At 41.8% G+C, this 17,575-nt stretch overlaps 1 protein-coding gene across 2 annotated transcripts in view; it reads left to right on the forward strand.

Moving 5' to 3' along the window:
• Positions 1-11,857, forward strand: part of BTBD7 (BTB domain containing 7) — a gene marked incomplete at its 5' end in the record, with an annotated part of 35,434 nt that extends 23,577 nt beyond the window's left edge. The window contains 7 exons of one of the 2 annotated variants that reach the window (XM_082000085.1): positions 751-911; positions 1,191-1,334; positions 1,563-1,676; positions 3,414-3,603; positions 7,670-7,848; positions 8,574-9,002; positions 10,691-11,857. In XM_082000085.1, the coding sequence (XP_081856211.1) occupies positions 751-911; positions 1,191-1,334; positions 1,563-1,676; positions 3,414-3,603; positions 7,670-7,848; positions 8,574-9,002; positions 10,691-11,506 (2,033 nt within the window). In that variant the 3' untranslated portion in view covers positions 11,507-11,857. The remainder of the gene's footprint in view (positions 1-750; positions 912-1,190; positions 1,335-1,562; positions 1,677-3,413; positions 3,604-7,669; positions 7,849-8,573; positions 9,003-10,690) is intronic. The other variant, XM_082000086.1, reaches the window with a different exon arrangement.
• Positions 11,858-17,575: the final 5,718 nt, after the last annotated feature.

Genomic DNA, 17,575 nt, shown 5'->3' on the forward strand with positions numbered 1-17,575 from the left:
GCTGCCTGTACTGAGTGGAGAGTGGGTATGTTTGATAGGTTTCCTCAGAGTGACATTAGTCAAAGTCAGATTGGGCACAATACCTAAAATACAGGTGAAGGCAGTTAACTGAGGGAGGGAGACTGACCTGAGTGTCATACACTGTCATCTTGCAGTCTCTAGGAAGACACCCACTCTTGTTCTCAGTCACAGAATGCCTATTTAGCACCATTTTGAATGGGCTTGACACAGCTGTTACTAGGGTGGCCTACATGAGGCTAGTGTAGACATGGCACTTCGGGACATGGTTTAGTGGGCATGATGGTGTTTGGTTGGGCTTTAGTGGGCTCCTCAGGCCTTAATTCGTAGAAAATAAGTTTCTGAAAACTGCTGGGGAAAGGAAGAGGAGCAGCAGGAGAGAACCTTTGGGGAAACTGCTAGCAGTGAGGCATAAATGTCTTCATTGCATACCTCGAGGTAGAGCTTTATAAACGTTTAATTCAAACACTACTTCTGTGTTTTCTCCCTGGCTTGTGCTTTGAAAGTGACAGCTGTGCAAATGGTCCATGCCTGTGTAAAGTGAACCTGACTCAGTTGATGCTTAATATCAGATTTTAAGGCATGAAATAGTTTTGTGGAACAATGCTGATAAGCGCTGTTGATTTTAAGTTAGATGTTTCTTACCTTTTCTGTAACTTTCTATAAGCCCTGTAACTCCTGCTTTCCTATTTAAACTTTTTGTTGTAAACTTACTTTTTGTTCTTCCCACAGAGCCTAATTTACTGAGTGGTACTGCTCACAGTGTGAACAAAAGAGGTGTGAAAAGGAGAGATCTTGACATTGAAGAGCTGAGAGAGATCCTGTCTCCGCTTTTACCTTTTGTCCGCATTGAGCACATCTTACCCATGAATAGTGAAGTACTGAGTGATGCAGTAAGTCAGTAATCTCATACAAATATTAATCTCTGGATTCTTTGTTCTTCAGATTATACAATGTTCAGAGTTAGGGGCTTTTTTGAGGATTAGCCTCTAAAATGTTATCACTCAGTAATATGTGTATAACTCTCTGGTTAAACTTTCTGTACTTTAAACCTATCAGAAGGCTAAAGAAAAATCAGTGGTGTAAGGATTCAGTATAAGAAATTCATTTCTTGAAAGCTTTTCCCATATTTGTATTTAAAAAACCATGAAACTCTTTCTTGATTCTTCAAGATGAAGAGAGGCCTGATAAGTACTCCTCCTTCAGACATGCTACCAACATCAGAAGGTGGAAAGTCAAATGCCTGGCTGCGGCAAAAAAATGCTGGAATATATGTGCGGCCAAGACTGTTCTCACCATATGTGGAGGAGGCTAAGGTAATAATCAATATTTGAGTATTGTTAATCTGGAGTCATCAGGAGGTTCTGTAAACAGCGAAAGATTTTGGTATGTTTTGTCTCTCTTTGCATGTACTGGCCTAAAATACTAACATTTTCAATTTAACAAGACTTACAAGATTGATCATCAGGCTCAAGTCTCTAGAACTGGTCAGAAAAATTTCAACAAAATTTTTTTTTATCGAAATTGAAATGTTTGTGAGACAGATCTTGATGAAATTCCACCGGAAACAAAGCAGCGTTCTGAGGGAAACCTCCCTGGTTTCCAGCCAGTTTGCCGGCCCAGCTCCTCGGCAGCCCACCTGGCAGGCGGATGGCAAGGTGAGAGCCTGAGAGTCCCAGTTTGCAGCTAGTCAGCGACCTTGGTGCCAGGTCTTTCAGGCTCCCCAGCTCCCACCAGAACTGGGTGGAGAACAACTATTCCACTAGGCAGAGGACTCTGATATTTCATTTGCTTGTTTGAATTAAAATGTATCCAAAATTCTTTCAGTCTTCCACAAAATGGAATAAGTATCTTGTGTCCAACTTGACTGAAGTCCTTTGTGTCCAGCTCAAGCAGTAGCTTCCCTATTTAGTATCTTGGAATCATAGAATCATTAAGGTTGGAAGAGACCTTTAAGATCATCAAGTCCAACTGTCAGCCAAACACCACCATGCCCACTAAACCATGTCCCGAAGTGCCATGTCTACACGTTTTTTGAACACTTCCAGTGATGGTGACTTCACCTGCTTCCTGGGCAGCCTGTTCCAATGTTTGATCACTCTCTCAGTAAAGAAATTTTTCCTAATACCCAATCTAAACCTCCCCTGATCTTGCATGAGGACTGTCAAACTGAAGGTCTTGGAGCATCTTTGGTGATGTTTGTTGACAGGGTGGAGATGGCTCTGTGTGGGGCAGAAACATGCCATATTCTGTTTGACAGAATGAGACCCTTGTAGGTTGCTAACTAAAGCAGCTCTGACTTAGGTCAAGAGCTTGTGAGTCCCAGCACTGCAGGTAACTGTACAACAAGAGGATTAGGTGAAGCTGTGCACATCCACGTTGCCTACAAACTCTGACACTACTATGGTGAATTCAGAGCTTTTGCCCCGTGCCTAAGAAGATATTTTCTAAGGGTGTGAGTTGTTGTTGACATCTTCTTTGAGGGGAGGGGAGAATTAAAACTACTCTGCATTTTGGTCACAAAGTTAGAGAGCACCAGGTGGCACTAAAGCAGCAAAGGAAGACTAGCCAGTTAAAATTTTATCTTTGTATCTTGGATTGCTAAAACTAACAAAAATGTGTTAAAGAACATGTGATAAAAGCTTTGACTCTTGCTGGTATAAGGTGTGGGAGTGCTTTAGTAGTAACCTTAAAGTAAAAAGTGCATTCTAAATTATTACGCGTGCCCTCCCCCCCCCTTCCTATTAGTTTCATATTACCCTGTTAATATTTTTAAAAGCATCATTAGCAGCTGTTTAACCTTAGCAGGAGGACTCTCATACTTATTATCTAGTAACTATACTCCTATTCATTGTTTAATTATTGTGAAATGCAAAAATTGTAGCTAAGTTATTTCTGACTTTTTTTTTTACTCCCCTATTAGCCTCCCATTTTTTGAAATAAATCTGTTTAACATCAAGTCAGAATCTTAAGAGGGTATGTGTAAATCCCTTTCTGTTCTTTAAGATATCTGAGGGAAACACATTTCATTTTCAGACTCGTGCCTCATACTCAGTGGCACAGAGGGTTGAGACCTGTAGCCAGTAATTGTCTGAGACAGAGTCCAGAGGGTCTGGCCTCGAGAAGGTTACTTCCAATCTAACAGGTACAAAATAAACCAAGCAACCTTCCCAAACTTTATTCACCTGCCTGCTCTTAGCTGTGAAACTCAACTCTGATCATGACTGGAAAATGGAGTAGAAAATGCTGTGGAAAAGCCAAATACTGTTTGTGACCTGGAAAAGTTAGGGTTTAGACATTGCTAGACTTGTGGCCTCAGGACTGCGTTTGCAGCAGCTCCTGTTGGGTATGTGTGTGCAGTACCTTCACGAGGGCTCTAATGTCTGTCATTGCAGTCAGTACTGGATGAGATGATGGTGGAACAAACTGACCTCGTTCGTTTGCGGATGGTCCGAATGTCCAATGTGCCCGACACCCTTTACATGGTAAACAACGCAGTGCCGCAGTGCTGTCATATGATTACCCACCAGCAAGTTAGCACTAACCAGTCCAGTCCTCCTTCAGTTATAGCCAACGAGATCCCAGGTAAGGCTGGTAAATCACTTGCAATGCTGATTGGTATCATGCGAGTGGATGGGGGCTTGGGGCAGGGGAGAGGGCAATGTGAAATGCTGAATATTATGATCTCCTTGGAGAGTACTACTGCACCATTTGGGCTTTGTCCCATCCAGTGGTAGTTCCTTTTGCTTTGGTCTACTCTGAAGACATTAACTATTTTTGGATGGCATAATAAGTAGTCAGAAATTAAGCTACTGGAGGGGGTAGTATTTTAACCTGCTTCAGCTGAGCAACTTGAAAAACATGGACTGGTTAAACTTACTGAAGAACACTTGCTGGAGCCTGGCGCTCCATTCTCAAGAGCGGTTCTTGGTTTTCTACTTACCTGTCTTGGATGACTGGTTGATCCAGAAGGCTGGGACATGGCAAAATACTGATTTATTTAAAAACAAAAAGCAGGAGAGCATAACTCGTAGGGCAGTCATCTTAACTCAGTTTGCCAGAAAAATGTTGGAAGTACAAAAGTATTGTCACTCAAAACACACTCTTTTCCAGTTTACCAAATCCTCTTTAGCTTTGAAGTCAAACCAACTTCATTCCTTGTGTGGCAGAGTAAGCTTTTATAGGTGGAAGTAGATAACGGCCTCTCTTGACTTGAGTGTGACATTCCCCATAGGCAAGCCAGGGAAATATAGTCTCACACACACAGAATCATTAAGGTTGGAGTCAAAACTACTGTAATATATTTTTGTCATTTATGCATTTGATCTTTTGATGTCAAACCAGAAGTATCTGGTAGGGTTGCCAAAGCATCTAGCTCTTCCCACCTTTCCCTGGCCCCATTAGTACTCAGTGTGCACAGAGAATACACTGGCAAAATGTGCAGCTGATAACAAGCTGGGAGGGTCAGTGGTTTTTTTTGGAGGGCAGAATTAAATAGCTAAATGACCAAGATTAAATTTAAAATTCAGTGAAGAAAGTGGGAAACATTGTGCTTACGGAGGTGTAGCCAGCTGTGTGCATACCAAATTGCTGAGAGAAGCTCTGTGGAGAAAAGCCTGCAAGTCAACATTATACAATTCCATAAAGAGTCATACTAAAGCACAAAAAGAAACGTGCCACAAGCATGTGAAGTAATTTGGTCTCAGATGGGGCATTGTGTTTAGCCCTTTAAATGGCCATACTGTGTCAGGTCAAGGATTTGTCTGTCTAGTCTAGTATCCTTATTCCAGGAATCACCAGAAGTGAGTGCATAAGGAAAGTGTAGGAGAAAAAGCACATAATACCCTGTAAAATTCTGTGCACTCCTCAACCATTTGCAGATCAGAGATGTCCTGTGGTGGATGGTGTTCCTGTATAACTTTAAACGTATTTTTAATCCATGAGCTTATGCAGTCTTTCCTTAAACTTTGCATAAACTTTTGGCATTCATTTTTAGATCAAAGTATCACATTTCACTAGATATAAATCAGTTAGTGAGTCTGTAGAAAAGCAATAAAGATGATACGCCACCAAGAAAAGTCATCTTCCTCTCTCCACTGCTCCCTACTCTCCCTTTTATAAGCTCTTTGTGTATCAATTATGTCTTCCTTAAGTCAACTATGTTGAAAGGAGAAACATAAACTATTCTTACAGATGCTGGAGCCAGGACAAAAATAATAGGTTTAAATTGTTGCAAGAGAATTGAAGTTGAGGTGTTAGGAAGATCTGAAACGTGTTTGGTTAAACACTGCAATAAGTTTTCTAGTAAGGTTTGTGGAATGGTTTTGATCTATTCGTTGTGATTCAGGAAGAGACTTGATAAAGCCTAAAAGGAGCTTCTGAAAACTTCTGCAATTTGATGGAAGTACTAATTGTTTGTTTAGAAACTTAACAGCTGTGACATCTCAGCAATGCATTGCAGTACTCAGACTTCCCCCCCCCGCCCCCCCGAAAAGCATGAATATACTTACTATGAAGAGAATGTAAAGTATTTCATAAGATGTGGCTTTGATAACACTTTGCTTGATCTCAGTTTCCAAAGGAAGTTGAGAAAGAAAACAGATCCACCAAGATCTCCAATACAAAAGTTCTTGTGTTCTGAAAAAAATCTGGCTGTGTTGGCAAACATGAGACATCTTGACCAATCTGAAACCCCACTACAGCTTGATTCTGTACAATTTAATAGATAGGAATTACTGCCAGCCCTTTGATTTGAGCATGGATAAGACCTGTGAGCCTGGCCAGGAGATGGAACACAGGCATTGTGTTCTGGTAACTGCCTGCTTTGCTTAGTTCTGTAATTATGCAAAAGAGTTGATTGTTTTGCAAGTGCCCTGTGCTAGGAAGGGTAGAGGGAGCCCAATTAGTTTGAGGAGATTCAGGCATGCACCAAACCTGTAACTTGTTCAGGAATCCATCCCAAAGTATAGATGGAGCACGGGAACTGCTGAGGGGGAGAGCTAGGCAACATCACCTCTGTGTCCCTTAGGCCAGGCTCTTAGAACAGAGAGTCTTCAGAGCTTAGGTATTCTCCATCTGTCACTTGCATCTTCCCTGTACCCAGTGCCCATGGGCTATATTTGCATAAATGCTATTGGCAGCAGGTCTTGGTGCTCTTCTTGCAACACTGTTGTAAAATGAGTTCAACCTCTGCTGAAGTCTGTGCTACTTTGAGGCTAGGTTCTGCAGGTAATTTGGTTTTCTTAGGTATTTTCCAGTTTCAGTTTGAATTAGAAATGCTACAGCTGACTTGAGAGAATTGTACTTTTTACCTGTGTGATCTCTCTTCCATGTGTTTCACATGAACAATAGTAAAAAACCAGAAACAAACCTGGGTTTGAGAAGGTAGCACTCTTTCATAAAAAACTTAAATGATTTTTATGCCTGCTAGTTTGGAGGACTGCTTCAAACTTCTCTAAAATACTCTTTTTAGCAAATTGCTGGTGGTAGCTAAACATCTGGCTGCTAAACCAGGATTTTTCAGAACAATTGAAGTGTGTGGAAAGTAATGTGGAAGACTTATTTCCAAGTCTTGAAAACTGGGTAGAATTTATTTATTCCACACCCCATCCCCCCACACACCCCCAGTACAGGAACTCAATTTGGGGGGAAAAAATACTTTTTGCTGCTTACACTTACTCTTCCCCTTCATGTACCAACGTAAACTTTGTGAAATGGGGACCAGTTGTAGTTGCACGGTGTTAGGTTTTCTCCTTCTCTGTAATGCAAATGTCTTTTCATGCTGTTCTTGCTGTCTGATGCGTTTAACTTTTATGAGCTTTCATTAGGGACATCTGGTTATGGTAATATATAATGCTTGTAAAGCTGGTAAAGGATCAGATGCCAGGACTTACATATTCAGAGATCTGGATTTGTCTTCTGTTATGATGTGCACATTTTCCTGAGGACAGAAAGACCACAGAGAAATATCATTCATCATCAAACAGCAGCAAGAAGTGGCATCAGAAGGTCTTGCAACAGGATAAATACCCCAAATTATACATTATTTCCTTTTGGAAAGGTTTTGGGTTTTTTTTTGTAAATTATTTCAATATGGCTGCATAAACCAACATAATTTTAACAGGTTTGTCTTGGCTTACAGTTTGTGTAATTTTTTTAGAATGCTCTTTCTGTAGTTACCTACTGGTATTATGGTCTTGTGATTATAGAATTCCACTAGAAGTATGAAGTGTATGCCAAAAAAATCAGTGAATTCTTGGCCTGTAGAATTCATGAGGGAACATTCAGTTGTTATTTAAGATATCCTGCTCCCACCTCAAATCATAAAACTCCTGCATCATAAGGGGTTTACAAAGAAGGCTGTATTTGTGGCTTGCTTTAGCAGAAGGTGGAAAAATGGTATATGTCTTTACGATTTGTATGATATGTGTGTTATCCGTTGTGCCTTAATGGTGCTTCAAGGAACATGTGTAAGTTGAACTGTTCTTAGCAGAATGCTTCTTAAAAAAAAAAAAAAAGCCAGCTCAGCCTGACATTAGATTTTTTTTTTTTCCTTCAGAATTCAATCTAACCATTGCAATCAAACTTACTGTCTCACGGTTCAAAAAGGTAATCTCGATTATCCCCATTCTGTTCTCTATTACCCCTCCAGTTCCCAGTCTTCTTGTTGTAAAAGAGATGATCAAACGGCTGCAGGAGCTTCGGCATACTGAGCAGGTGCAAAGAGCGTACGCTCTCAATTGCGGAGAAGGCGCCACAGTCAGTTATGAGATTCAGATCCGTGTGCTGCGGGAATTTGGACTTTCTGATGCTGCTGCTGAACTTTTGCAGGTGTGGAAAAATTGCTGTAGAAGACCACAAACGCTTTGATTTTATTCTGCTTATGAATTGACTTGTAACAGATTAACGGGTAATGTGCAATAAGAGAACTGCTTTGTGTGTGCACAGGCAGGTGCAAAACTGCTTTGAAATGCCTGTGTAACTTTAGACTGTCCAAGTGCAAATTACAGCGAGACTACTGCATTTGATTTACGTGATTTTTATAAATGTGTAAGTGTAGTGTATAAGTATTTTTCTCAAGAGTTGTTGCTGTTCGGGGTGCTCTTACTGCCACAGGTTTTTGGGGACAAAAAGATTTGCCAAAGAGGCAGTTGATGAGAATAGTCAAACCATAACCAGAAATCTAGATTATGATTTATTCTTGAATCAGGGAGGAGAAAAAGCCCTAACTGATGCAGTAGATCTGGATAGTACATATCAGGACTGGGAAATTGGAAATCCTGCTTCTGTTTGTGTGCTGCTGTTAAAGCAAATGCATTTGTTGATCAACTTACTCGCACAGTAAATCTGATGCTTCTTGTCTTGTTTTGAAAAAAACTACTACTTTACTCCATGCTAGCAGTAATCACCTCTGAGTGTTGGTGAGGTTTTAGGTGGCACAACTATCCTGTTACAGTACTAGCAGATTTCTAGTTCCAGTGTCTGTTAGTTTAGGAGATTTTTCTAGGTGACTTCCTACTTTGATTTGTTACATGCTGGGTTGTTTTCCTTTGCAGAATCCTCACAAATTTTTTCCTGATGAGCGATTTGGAGATGAAAGCCCACTCCTGACAATGAGACAGTCTGGACGATGTCGTGTTAACAGCACTCCCACTGCAGAAACCATGTTTACAGAACTGGACTCTTTTGTGGCCTTCCATCCACCATTGCCCCCTCCTCCGCCTCCATACCACCCACCAGCAACTCCTATTCACAACCAGTTCAAAGTGGGCTGGAAACAAAGGGTGCCAAGTCAACATCCCTCCCGTTCCTTTTCGTACCCATGTAACCACTCGCTATTCCACTCCCGAACCACTCCCAAAGCAGTGCCGCCTGTCTACTTGCCCGGCGTTAAAGCAGCACCTCCCGATTGCACTAACACTACGGGCCTGGGGAGGCAAACAGTGGCTGCAGCAGCGGCAGTGATGGCAGCTGAGAAGCAAGTAGTAAGTATTATGATTTCTTCTCTTCTCCCTATCTCTAGCCACTGAAGGATGCTTACAGAGAGGAGCTTGAGAGAATCCTTATGATGAAGTAACTTGGCTTAGTTTACATAAAAGAGCATCTTCATTGGTTAGGAGAAGAATTTTCTACCAAACTGACTGTCAGCACCCTGCATCCCAAAGGCATGCCCTAAGCCCTGGGGGAATCAATGTTCCAGGGGCAGGAGCATTTTGGAGGGGGAAGTGGACTCACAAATATTCTGAAATAATATAGTTCTCTCTACATTAAAACAAAGCGTAAGTCGGCTTCAGTAGTGGACTGCATGCTATCATTCACGGGTAGAAATAGTGATGATATTTTGGCTATTCACAGATAAGTAGTCCTGAAGTTAAACAGATGTGTATAAAGGGAACCTGTGGAGAATGTGAAGCCTTACAGCCGTGAAAAAGATTTTAAAATGAATAGGCAAGCAGAAATTGGTAACTGCAAACTGCGTTTGTTACAGCATTTAAAGACAATCATTATAGTTGCTGAACTACAATATGATGCAGTGAAAACAACAAAACATAACATGCTGGACAAAGACATAGCTTTGAAGTACATAAAATGCTAAAGAAGAATTTTGGTAATTTATTTCTGCAATGAAAAAAACTGTTTTCGGCACACAGTTGCATCATACTGAAAACCTGCTCTTTAGGTGCAGATTTGATCTGAAGTTCTGAATGGGAACATGGATTATTTTCTTTCTTGTTAGCAATTGTCCTAAATATATTGTACTCCTTTCTATATTGTAACCTAAAAAATTTAATTTCAAAGTAGAATTGTTTTTCATTGTTTGTTCAAGGATGGGTTTTGTAGCGTAAGTCTCTCTCAATCAATACTGACTTAACTAAGGAAACCGTATAGTGATCTTTTTCACAATAGAAATGTCTCTACTAGAATGTTTCTATAAAAATACGCAAGGAGAAGCATAGACTTAATATGGATGATGGTTTTATTCTGTATTATTTCTGCAATTTGTGAGTTAATAGTAACGATTACTCAAACTGCTTTCATTAGAAATGATAAATACAAGTAGAAATCTTAACTCTTTGGTCTGGAAGACTGTGATATGCTCGTCTCATTGCAGGATTGCTTATAGGTGTAGGCAAGGTGCCGTGCTACAGCTTCCATGGGCTTTGTGGATCCAGTCAGCACTGTAACTGATGCTCTCCCCCAGCCCTGATGCTGTCGTGCATACGTACACGTGTAGCTGCAATTAACTTTAAAATATGAAACGCAAGCAGGAGAGTTGCATCTATAGTGATGAAATATATGCTTCATGGCTTCCCTGCACTGGAACTCTGTGCTGTAACAAACCATTTGTTGAGTTCTGCACCAAGTACCTTGTTTAGTTTGATAATTGCAAGTGGCTTAAAACAGGCTTACATTTTGAGAGTTTACCAGTACATTGTCATTTACTGCATATTTAAGAAGGAGCTATTATTGTGGCACAACAGCTTCATGAAGGAAAGAAGTTGTCTTGAGCTAGCAGGACAGGGAAGGCTGGAGGATTTGTGTGCTCTTTAAACAGTGTAGGAAAGTTGCAGGCTGGGGAAAATGCCGTTTTGAATTACAGAAACTATACTAAGTACAGTTTTTGTTTAGCTTTTGCTTTTGTTTCCATAGACCAATTTCTTTTCTCTTCCAGTGTACTCAGCCCTTGCTAAATGAACTGATGCCAGATATTGCAATGGGTGTGTCAGCAATGTCTTTAAAAGACAGAAGATTGCCGGAGCTCACTGTCGACACAGAATTAAGCCAGACGGTTACAGAGGTAGGGCCTGGTCTACCCCAGCACATTTCATGTATTCAGAACAGACACATGCCCACTTCTCGAAAGAAACATGCAATAGAGCAAAAAATCGATGCTCGAGAAAATCAGCAGGAATATCCTGACTTCTATGACTTCTCCAATGCTGCATGCCGACCCTCCACTCCAGCACCCAGCAGGCACAGTCCTTCGCCTTCGCAAGGCATATATTTTGGCCCGGATTTGTATAGCCACAATAAGGCATCACCAAGTGGCTTAAAGTCAGCCTATCTACCTGCCCCCATATCTCCTAAAAAGCAAGAGGATTCTAGGAGGGAATACCTGCTCTCCCAAGATGGGCATCAACACAGGCAAAAGAATGAGCCAATACACCTCGATGTCTTAGAACAACCTCCCCAGCGACTGGACTTGGCATTGGCTACCCAGGAAAATGCTGGTAATGGCCCGGTTCACATCAGGGGAAGAACGAAAATGGAAACCGATTTAACCTACGGGCTGACCTCCAACAGACCTTCCCTCTCAGCATACACCTGTGAAATGCAAGAAGAGAGACTCGGTCGGAGGCTGGCAGATGATGAGCCGCTGGAACAGGGAGCACAGAGAAATGCGGATTTGGAAAGGGAAGACGCAGCAAGCAGAGGAAGGAGGTCTCCAAACAAACCAGACTTCCTCTATAAAAAATCTGCCCTCTGAAAGCAACCTCCACTGTTTCTCTGTGCCTAAGAGTTGTAAACATCCCATTCTTTGCAACTTCTGGCCTGACTTCTGTCAGACAAATTCATTTATGCCAGCAGATAAATTCAGCTTCGCTCACTTCTTTTGTACATACGTTGCTTTATTAGAGACAGCATGTTATCAGTTTTGTTTTTAATGCTGCTTCTGGTTTTATTTTGTGGGAATTTTTTTTGAAGCAAATTTAATTAAGCCTTTTAAAAAAAACAAAAGCTGGTACCTTTTTTCTACAACCTGGTAGCCTTTTGCACCTGTACATCTACTTTAGTGTATTAGTTTTGTACTAATATGTTGAACTTTATTGTCACATTTAAGGGACTGTATTTTCATACTTTTGCATTTTTCCCTTTCGCCTGCCAATCCCCTATGTGCATTGGGTTGCACATTATGAAATGTATTTTCTTATGAGATAGTAACAATACGTTTATTTTCTAATTATAGGAATTCCAAAGAACAGCACATCAAAATACTACTTTTTTAGTTAGATTTTTTTTTGTTTGTTTAGATCTGAAATCTTCCTGATTTTTACAACTATGGCAAGAATCCAGTCTAATGTTTTGTTTGAAAAGTTCTGGCAGCTGGTCTTCTATAGCAAGCCCACTTCAAGAATTCTATTTGGGTTTTTAAGAGTCCGGGCGATACTTAGGAGTCCAAATTCCAGTGAAATTCACTGGGATCTGACAGTCTGATTCTGTTTGCTTTCTGGTTCAGTGGTGACCATGGAGAACTCCACAATCACCCAGAAGCACTTTCTAGACAGATTAGAATGGTTTGTTTGCCCATGCAGAAATAAATCTAGAAATACTGTAGAAATGATAGTAATAACTTGTTCTTCCAGCTACCCATACGTGGGGGTAAGCGAAGGCTGTAGTTGAGGATGCGTGCTAAGTCCTGGAGTGTCAGGAAGACAAGGCATAGTATTTTTGTCTTTGCCTGAACGGTAACCCTTGAGAGGGTTCCCCCTCCAGCAGAGGTGCTGAGGTGATTGCTCATTGCCTTGCTTTTTCCTGCCTATGATTAAAAAAGGGCTTCACTCTTAGTGATGTCATTCAGTGTTCCTTACCTGACCTGAAGTGTTACCGACTTCATTATTGCAGTTGCTCTGTGAACAAGATCAAAGTGAAGAGTAACTGCTTTAGCGCCATGAAATGGGGGAAGCTTTAGCACTCTTAAATTACACTTCCTTTTCCCATCTTTGCTTTTTTTAAAGCACAGAAGTGAGATTCATCTATTAACATGATAGGAAGAGGGAACGATAGTCATCTGGGCTGGCTCCCTGCCACTGGGTTGGGGCTGAGCAGCGTACCGGGCGGCTGTAATGGTTATAGTTAAGTGCATCCTTAATGCTTACTGTGCAGTTTTTACCCCAGGATCACTGACTGCATCTAGGATAGGGACCTGATGCCACTACAGTGTCGTGATTACCAGTAAAGGCCTCTCTGGGTTTTTTAAATGCAGTTTCTATAATGAAGAATTTCCCTGTAGTGGAAGACTTTAATCCCAAGTGTGACCTAATGACTACTTTAGGTTGAGTTGTTTCCCACAGTTCAAAATGCATAATACTATTTAAACAGAAACCTTGTTGCAGATTTACTTTTTGTTTTAGTTGATGGTAGATTCTTAGTTCAGTGAAACAGGTTAGGTATGCAAGGCCTGACAACAGCAACACAATTTTATTGAAATATATCGAATCCTGCATTTCTAGACTACAAAACAGCTTCCAGATAAATGAAGATACGGGTGTTTGAACCAGTAAATCCTGGTATCTCCTGCGTACGCATCTGTAGGCCTCCTGCTGCTGTGAAAGCTCTGCAGACGCTTCTCCTGAGGCGCAGCCATGGAAGGCATGGCATAGGATTGGAGGAGAAATGTGGCTACACTGTGCAGATGATGTCTTGTGGGTGAGGGGAGGTGGGTTGGTTGTGGGGTTTTTTTGTTGTTTTTTTTTTTTTCTTCTTTCAGCCTTTTTGATCTGTTTTTTGACCATGGTCATAGTGGTCCTGGCCTCATCACCAATATGTATGACTTCCATGGGACTGCAGTGTAGAACCTTGTTAAATGCAAGAAGGTGTCAGTGGGGGGATGGTGCTGCTGTAGGTTAGCGGCTGAGGTTCATCAGGCTTCTTCTGAAGATTTGGGCACAGCGCTGTCTGGCTGCTCTAACCGGACACTTGGGTCTCATGCTCACCAGCACTAGAAGCGTTAACTTTCATCACACACACAACCCCTGAAACACCCTGCACTCGCATCATAGGTATGTTGGTAGCTTAATCACTAAAAAATCATTGCTGTCCTCAAAAGACTTACTATTTGGAATAAGTTATTTTTAGGTAAAATTGGTAGATGTACTTTGAGATCAAACTGTTTTAGTTACCACAGTTTGATGTGGCGCTATGTGCCTGGACAGAGGTGGGGCTGAAATCTGCAGATGTAACTTCTAAGCTTGAAATTTGTGGGGATGTGGCTGACGAAGACTGGGAAGTTTTGAGGTTACGGCGTGAGGGAAATCATGAAATGCTTTGGCTTTGGAATAGATGGTGAAAAATGCCTTCTGGGGGGATGGCATGTCTGCATTTTAGAATACAAAATTGCTTCTGAAGTCTCAGAAGCTGAGCAGTATTAAAAAAGAGAATAAAGTGTTTAAAAGTAGGTGCAAAATCAAAGACAAGTCCTTCTGAGGCCACAAAGACAATCAGGCCATGTAGACAATCTGCATTTTTGCTTGTGTATTTTGAGTTGGGAAGAAGGTAGCAGCTAAGGGCAGCTGGTTCGAAGTGGAAAAGAAGGATTTGTCAAATTACTGGAACTGCATTTTTTTTGTACTGTAGTGTAGGATTTCCTGCTTAGTTGGATGTGCAGAGAGAGTGGAGAGAGACCATCTTTATTCTTCATGGAAGCATTATTCAGAAGCTAGTGTTCATGTCACATCTCGCTCACAGAACACACATACCTGTGCTGCCTGCTACTCCTTGTTCTCTGTCTACTGAAACTTTGGTGCAGAAGCTCATTGTTTACATGAAGCACTTTCTGATTAGGCTGGAAATTAACATCTTTTCCTCCTGTAGGTGGGATAGAGATAACAGATTACTGACTGTATTTTGCTTGAGGCGAGAGGTATGAACATGAAAGTTTCTTGCATGAGGAAAACTTTTGCTCCTTGCTCTGTTAAGGAGAGCTCACACTTTCATTTAGTGAGCAACATGCAAAAACTTCTTATTCCCTTCTCCCTGGCCGCCTCCTCTTTTCCTTAATATATGGATGAATAACTTAATTCCTGAAACAGATTCTTCCTTTAAAATGTTTTATTGTTCCATGGAGTTACTGTAGCTGTGTGTTAATAACTGCGGTGTTGACTGGCAGTTTCTTGTTGTATTTTTCCTGTTCTTGAGGAGTTTCATTTCTGAAAGTTACTGCTGTGACCACCCGTACTTGTAAGCTTTGGGTTTTGGTCCTGGAATGTCCCAAGTGTTTGTCTTATCCGTTTCTTTGGCTTGGGTTTGGTGGGGCTTTTGGTTTGGTTTTTTTGGTGGTGGTGGTTTGTTTTGGGGTTGTGTTTTTTTTTTTTTTGAAAGAATACTGCTGTTTGAGGCACTGTTCTTTCTTCTAATAATTCTATGCTTCTATGGCAGAGGTGGTGCAGAGCCCTGCCAAATGCAGGGCATAGCTGAGCGAGCTGTAGAGACGTTGTTTGGGGTTTCTGTAGTTCTCTGTGCTGCTGGGAGGTAGCCCTGCCTTTGGCAGCATTCCGGTTTTGTTTCTTGTCCTTGTGTTGTTACTGGTATAAAGTCAAGTGCCTTCTATGCTAAAGGCTCAGAAAACTTTCTTAAACTGACTTCATGTCCTATGCAAGTGTTTTTTCTACAACCTGCATAACCAGTACTTTGTAAAACTTGTTTACGCTTCAATTGTACATAGTGTTTTTTTAAAAAAAAATAGTATTTTTATTTAGGTACCTCCAAACTTGAATTCTAGTCTTGTGTGATGCATTGTAAAACAACACATTTCTCTTTTGAGTACCATTACAGTTGTAAAAAGGTTTTCACTGGTTCTATTTTTCTACTGTTGCTGAGAAGCATGTAACACTGACTTGATCCTACGTATAGTTGGCATTTCAAATAAATGGCTTGTATAGAACATGCTTGTGCAACTTCTTCTGCTTCACTGTTACCATGAGGCTGCTGAATGGGCTCTGCTGTCGCTATTCCAGGTTGTCCGCCTGGATAATGGCCAGGGAGAGGAGTGGTCTAACACAGGCCATAAGGTACCCTCTAACAGTAAAGGTTCTTAAAACTCACAAGGCTTGTTGTTCCTTCTTAGGGAAAAAAGTGCAGAATAATGCATTGAACATCGAGGATATGACATAAACCAGTGTAAAAAGAGGCATTGAAAATTAGCAGCTTATTAGAAAGGAAGAGCACTTCAGTGAAGTAGTTCGGTGAGGAGTTCCAGCTAGAGCTTGACTGACTGAGACCATGCAAGGCAGAGGATTACCCATAGCTGAGGCGGGGGGGACTCAGCCCTTGCTCTGGGAAGTGTTTATGCTCTCAGGAGGGCAGCCAGACAAAGATGCTCATTACGTACCCAGCGTGCTCCTCCTGAGTTGCAGTTACCTGCAGCAGCTGCATGTTTGTTACCCTCCTGCAAAGAGGTGGCCAGGGTGTGTTAGGGCATCATCCAGCAGCAGAAAACCTTGACTCGTCTCACTTGGATGCACAACAGCAGAACAGCGTGTGTCATGCGCTGATGTGAGGCGGCCAGGAGAGACTTCTGTCTGGTCTTCAGTGTTAATTACTGACACCTTCATTCCCACATCTGGGAAGATGCATTTCAGGAGCAACTGCCTAAACTAGACAAATGCAACATTTCTTGTTACAGACCGCTTCTAAGTCTGCTAGCTTCATGGAAGAGAGGATGCCCTTCACCAGGCTGTTGCAGGGAAGTTGGAAAGGGGATGGTTAGGGGGAATGTTTAAGGGCTGGGCCCACAGCTCCCTGCAACAGAGAGGGGATGGTGTATGGTGTTGATGCTGACCCTGTGGCGAGCAGCTGCAGCACCTCCTGGAAATTCCATGCTCAGTTCAAACAACTCACTGCAGTGGAATTCCTCCCTCTGTGCAGGGCTGCTGGAGCACAGCGAGTGATGGGGCTGCACCTTGCCCCAGCACTAACTTGCACCCTGGCAGTGGCTGCAGCTGTTTTGTACCTGGGGCAGGACAGCCCAACAGGGGAAAGCTGGGGTTTCAGCGCAGCAGGGTTTGAGCTCAGCCCCGGAGCCCTGGACACCTCCTGTGAATGAATGCCAGGCACTGCGCTAGGGAGGAAGTGTCACCCTGCTCAGCATGCTCCCCTGCTTGCAGGGGTGCATGCAAGCAGGATGCTAGCCCTTGTCTCACACCTGCCTGCAGCAGCATGGGTCACGGTGCAGGCAAAGGTCTTGGCCCCCAAGATGTCGCTGCCCTGGGCCACAAACTGCTACAGCAGCACTTCCAAAAAAACAAGACAGTACAGATTGAAGAGTTCTTTAATTTTTAGCTATTTTAGTTAGATACACAGTTACAACTCCTGTTAACAGTTGCTACAAAAAAAAAAGCACATATACTACCCAGGGTTAAATTTAAAAGCAAGTGGTCATTTCGCATGAAATGAACCAATGAATGGAGCCTCTATGCTAGAAGTAGCTTTTGTAAATAAAGTAGGATGACAGATAAAGGTCTGCTGCACGGAAGCGGAATAGTACCTCCGGTAAGGAAATCCCCTGACTACATAAAGCAGAAGTTAAAAATTAGAACTTTCTTAAGGTGTGTTTTGGGGTTTGTGGGTAAAGAAAACTAAAAACTACAGTAGACTCCAAACTTAGAAAAAGTCAGTATTTCATCATAGCTAAGTGTAGATTCTTAAAAGTCACTGAAACATCTCCTGTTCCATGATTATCACAGTGATTATAAAAAGATCACACGCTTTATACTGTAGGAAAATGCCAGGGTGCTGCAGTTTTCTCAGGAACATTTATGCAGTAGAATAATTTGCAGTA

The sequence above is a fragment of the Phaethon aethereus genome, assembly GCF_964289735.1.
Source record: "Phaethon aethereus genome assembly, chromosome: 5".
Lineage (NCBI taxonomy): Eukaryota > Metazoa > Chordata > Aves > Phaethontiformes > Phaethontidae > Phaethon > Phaethon aethereus.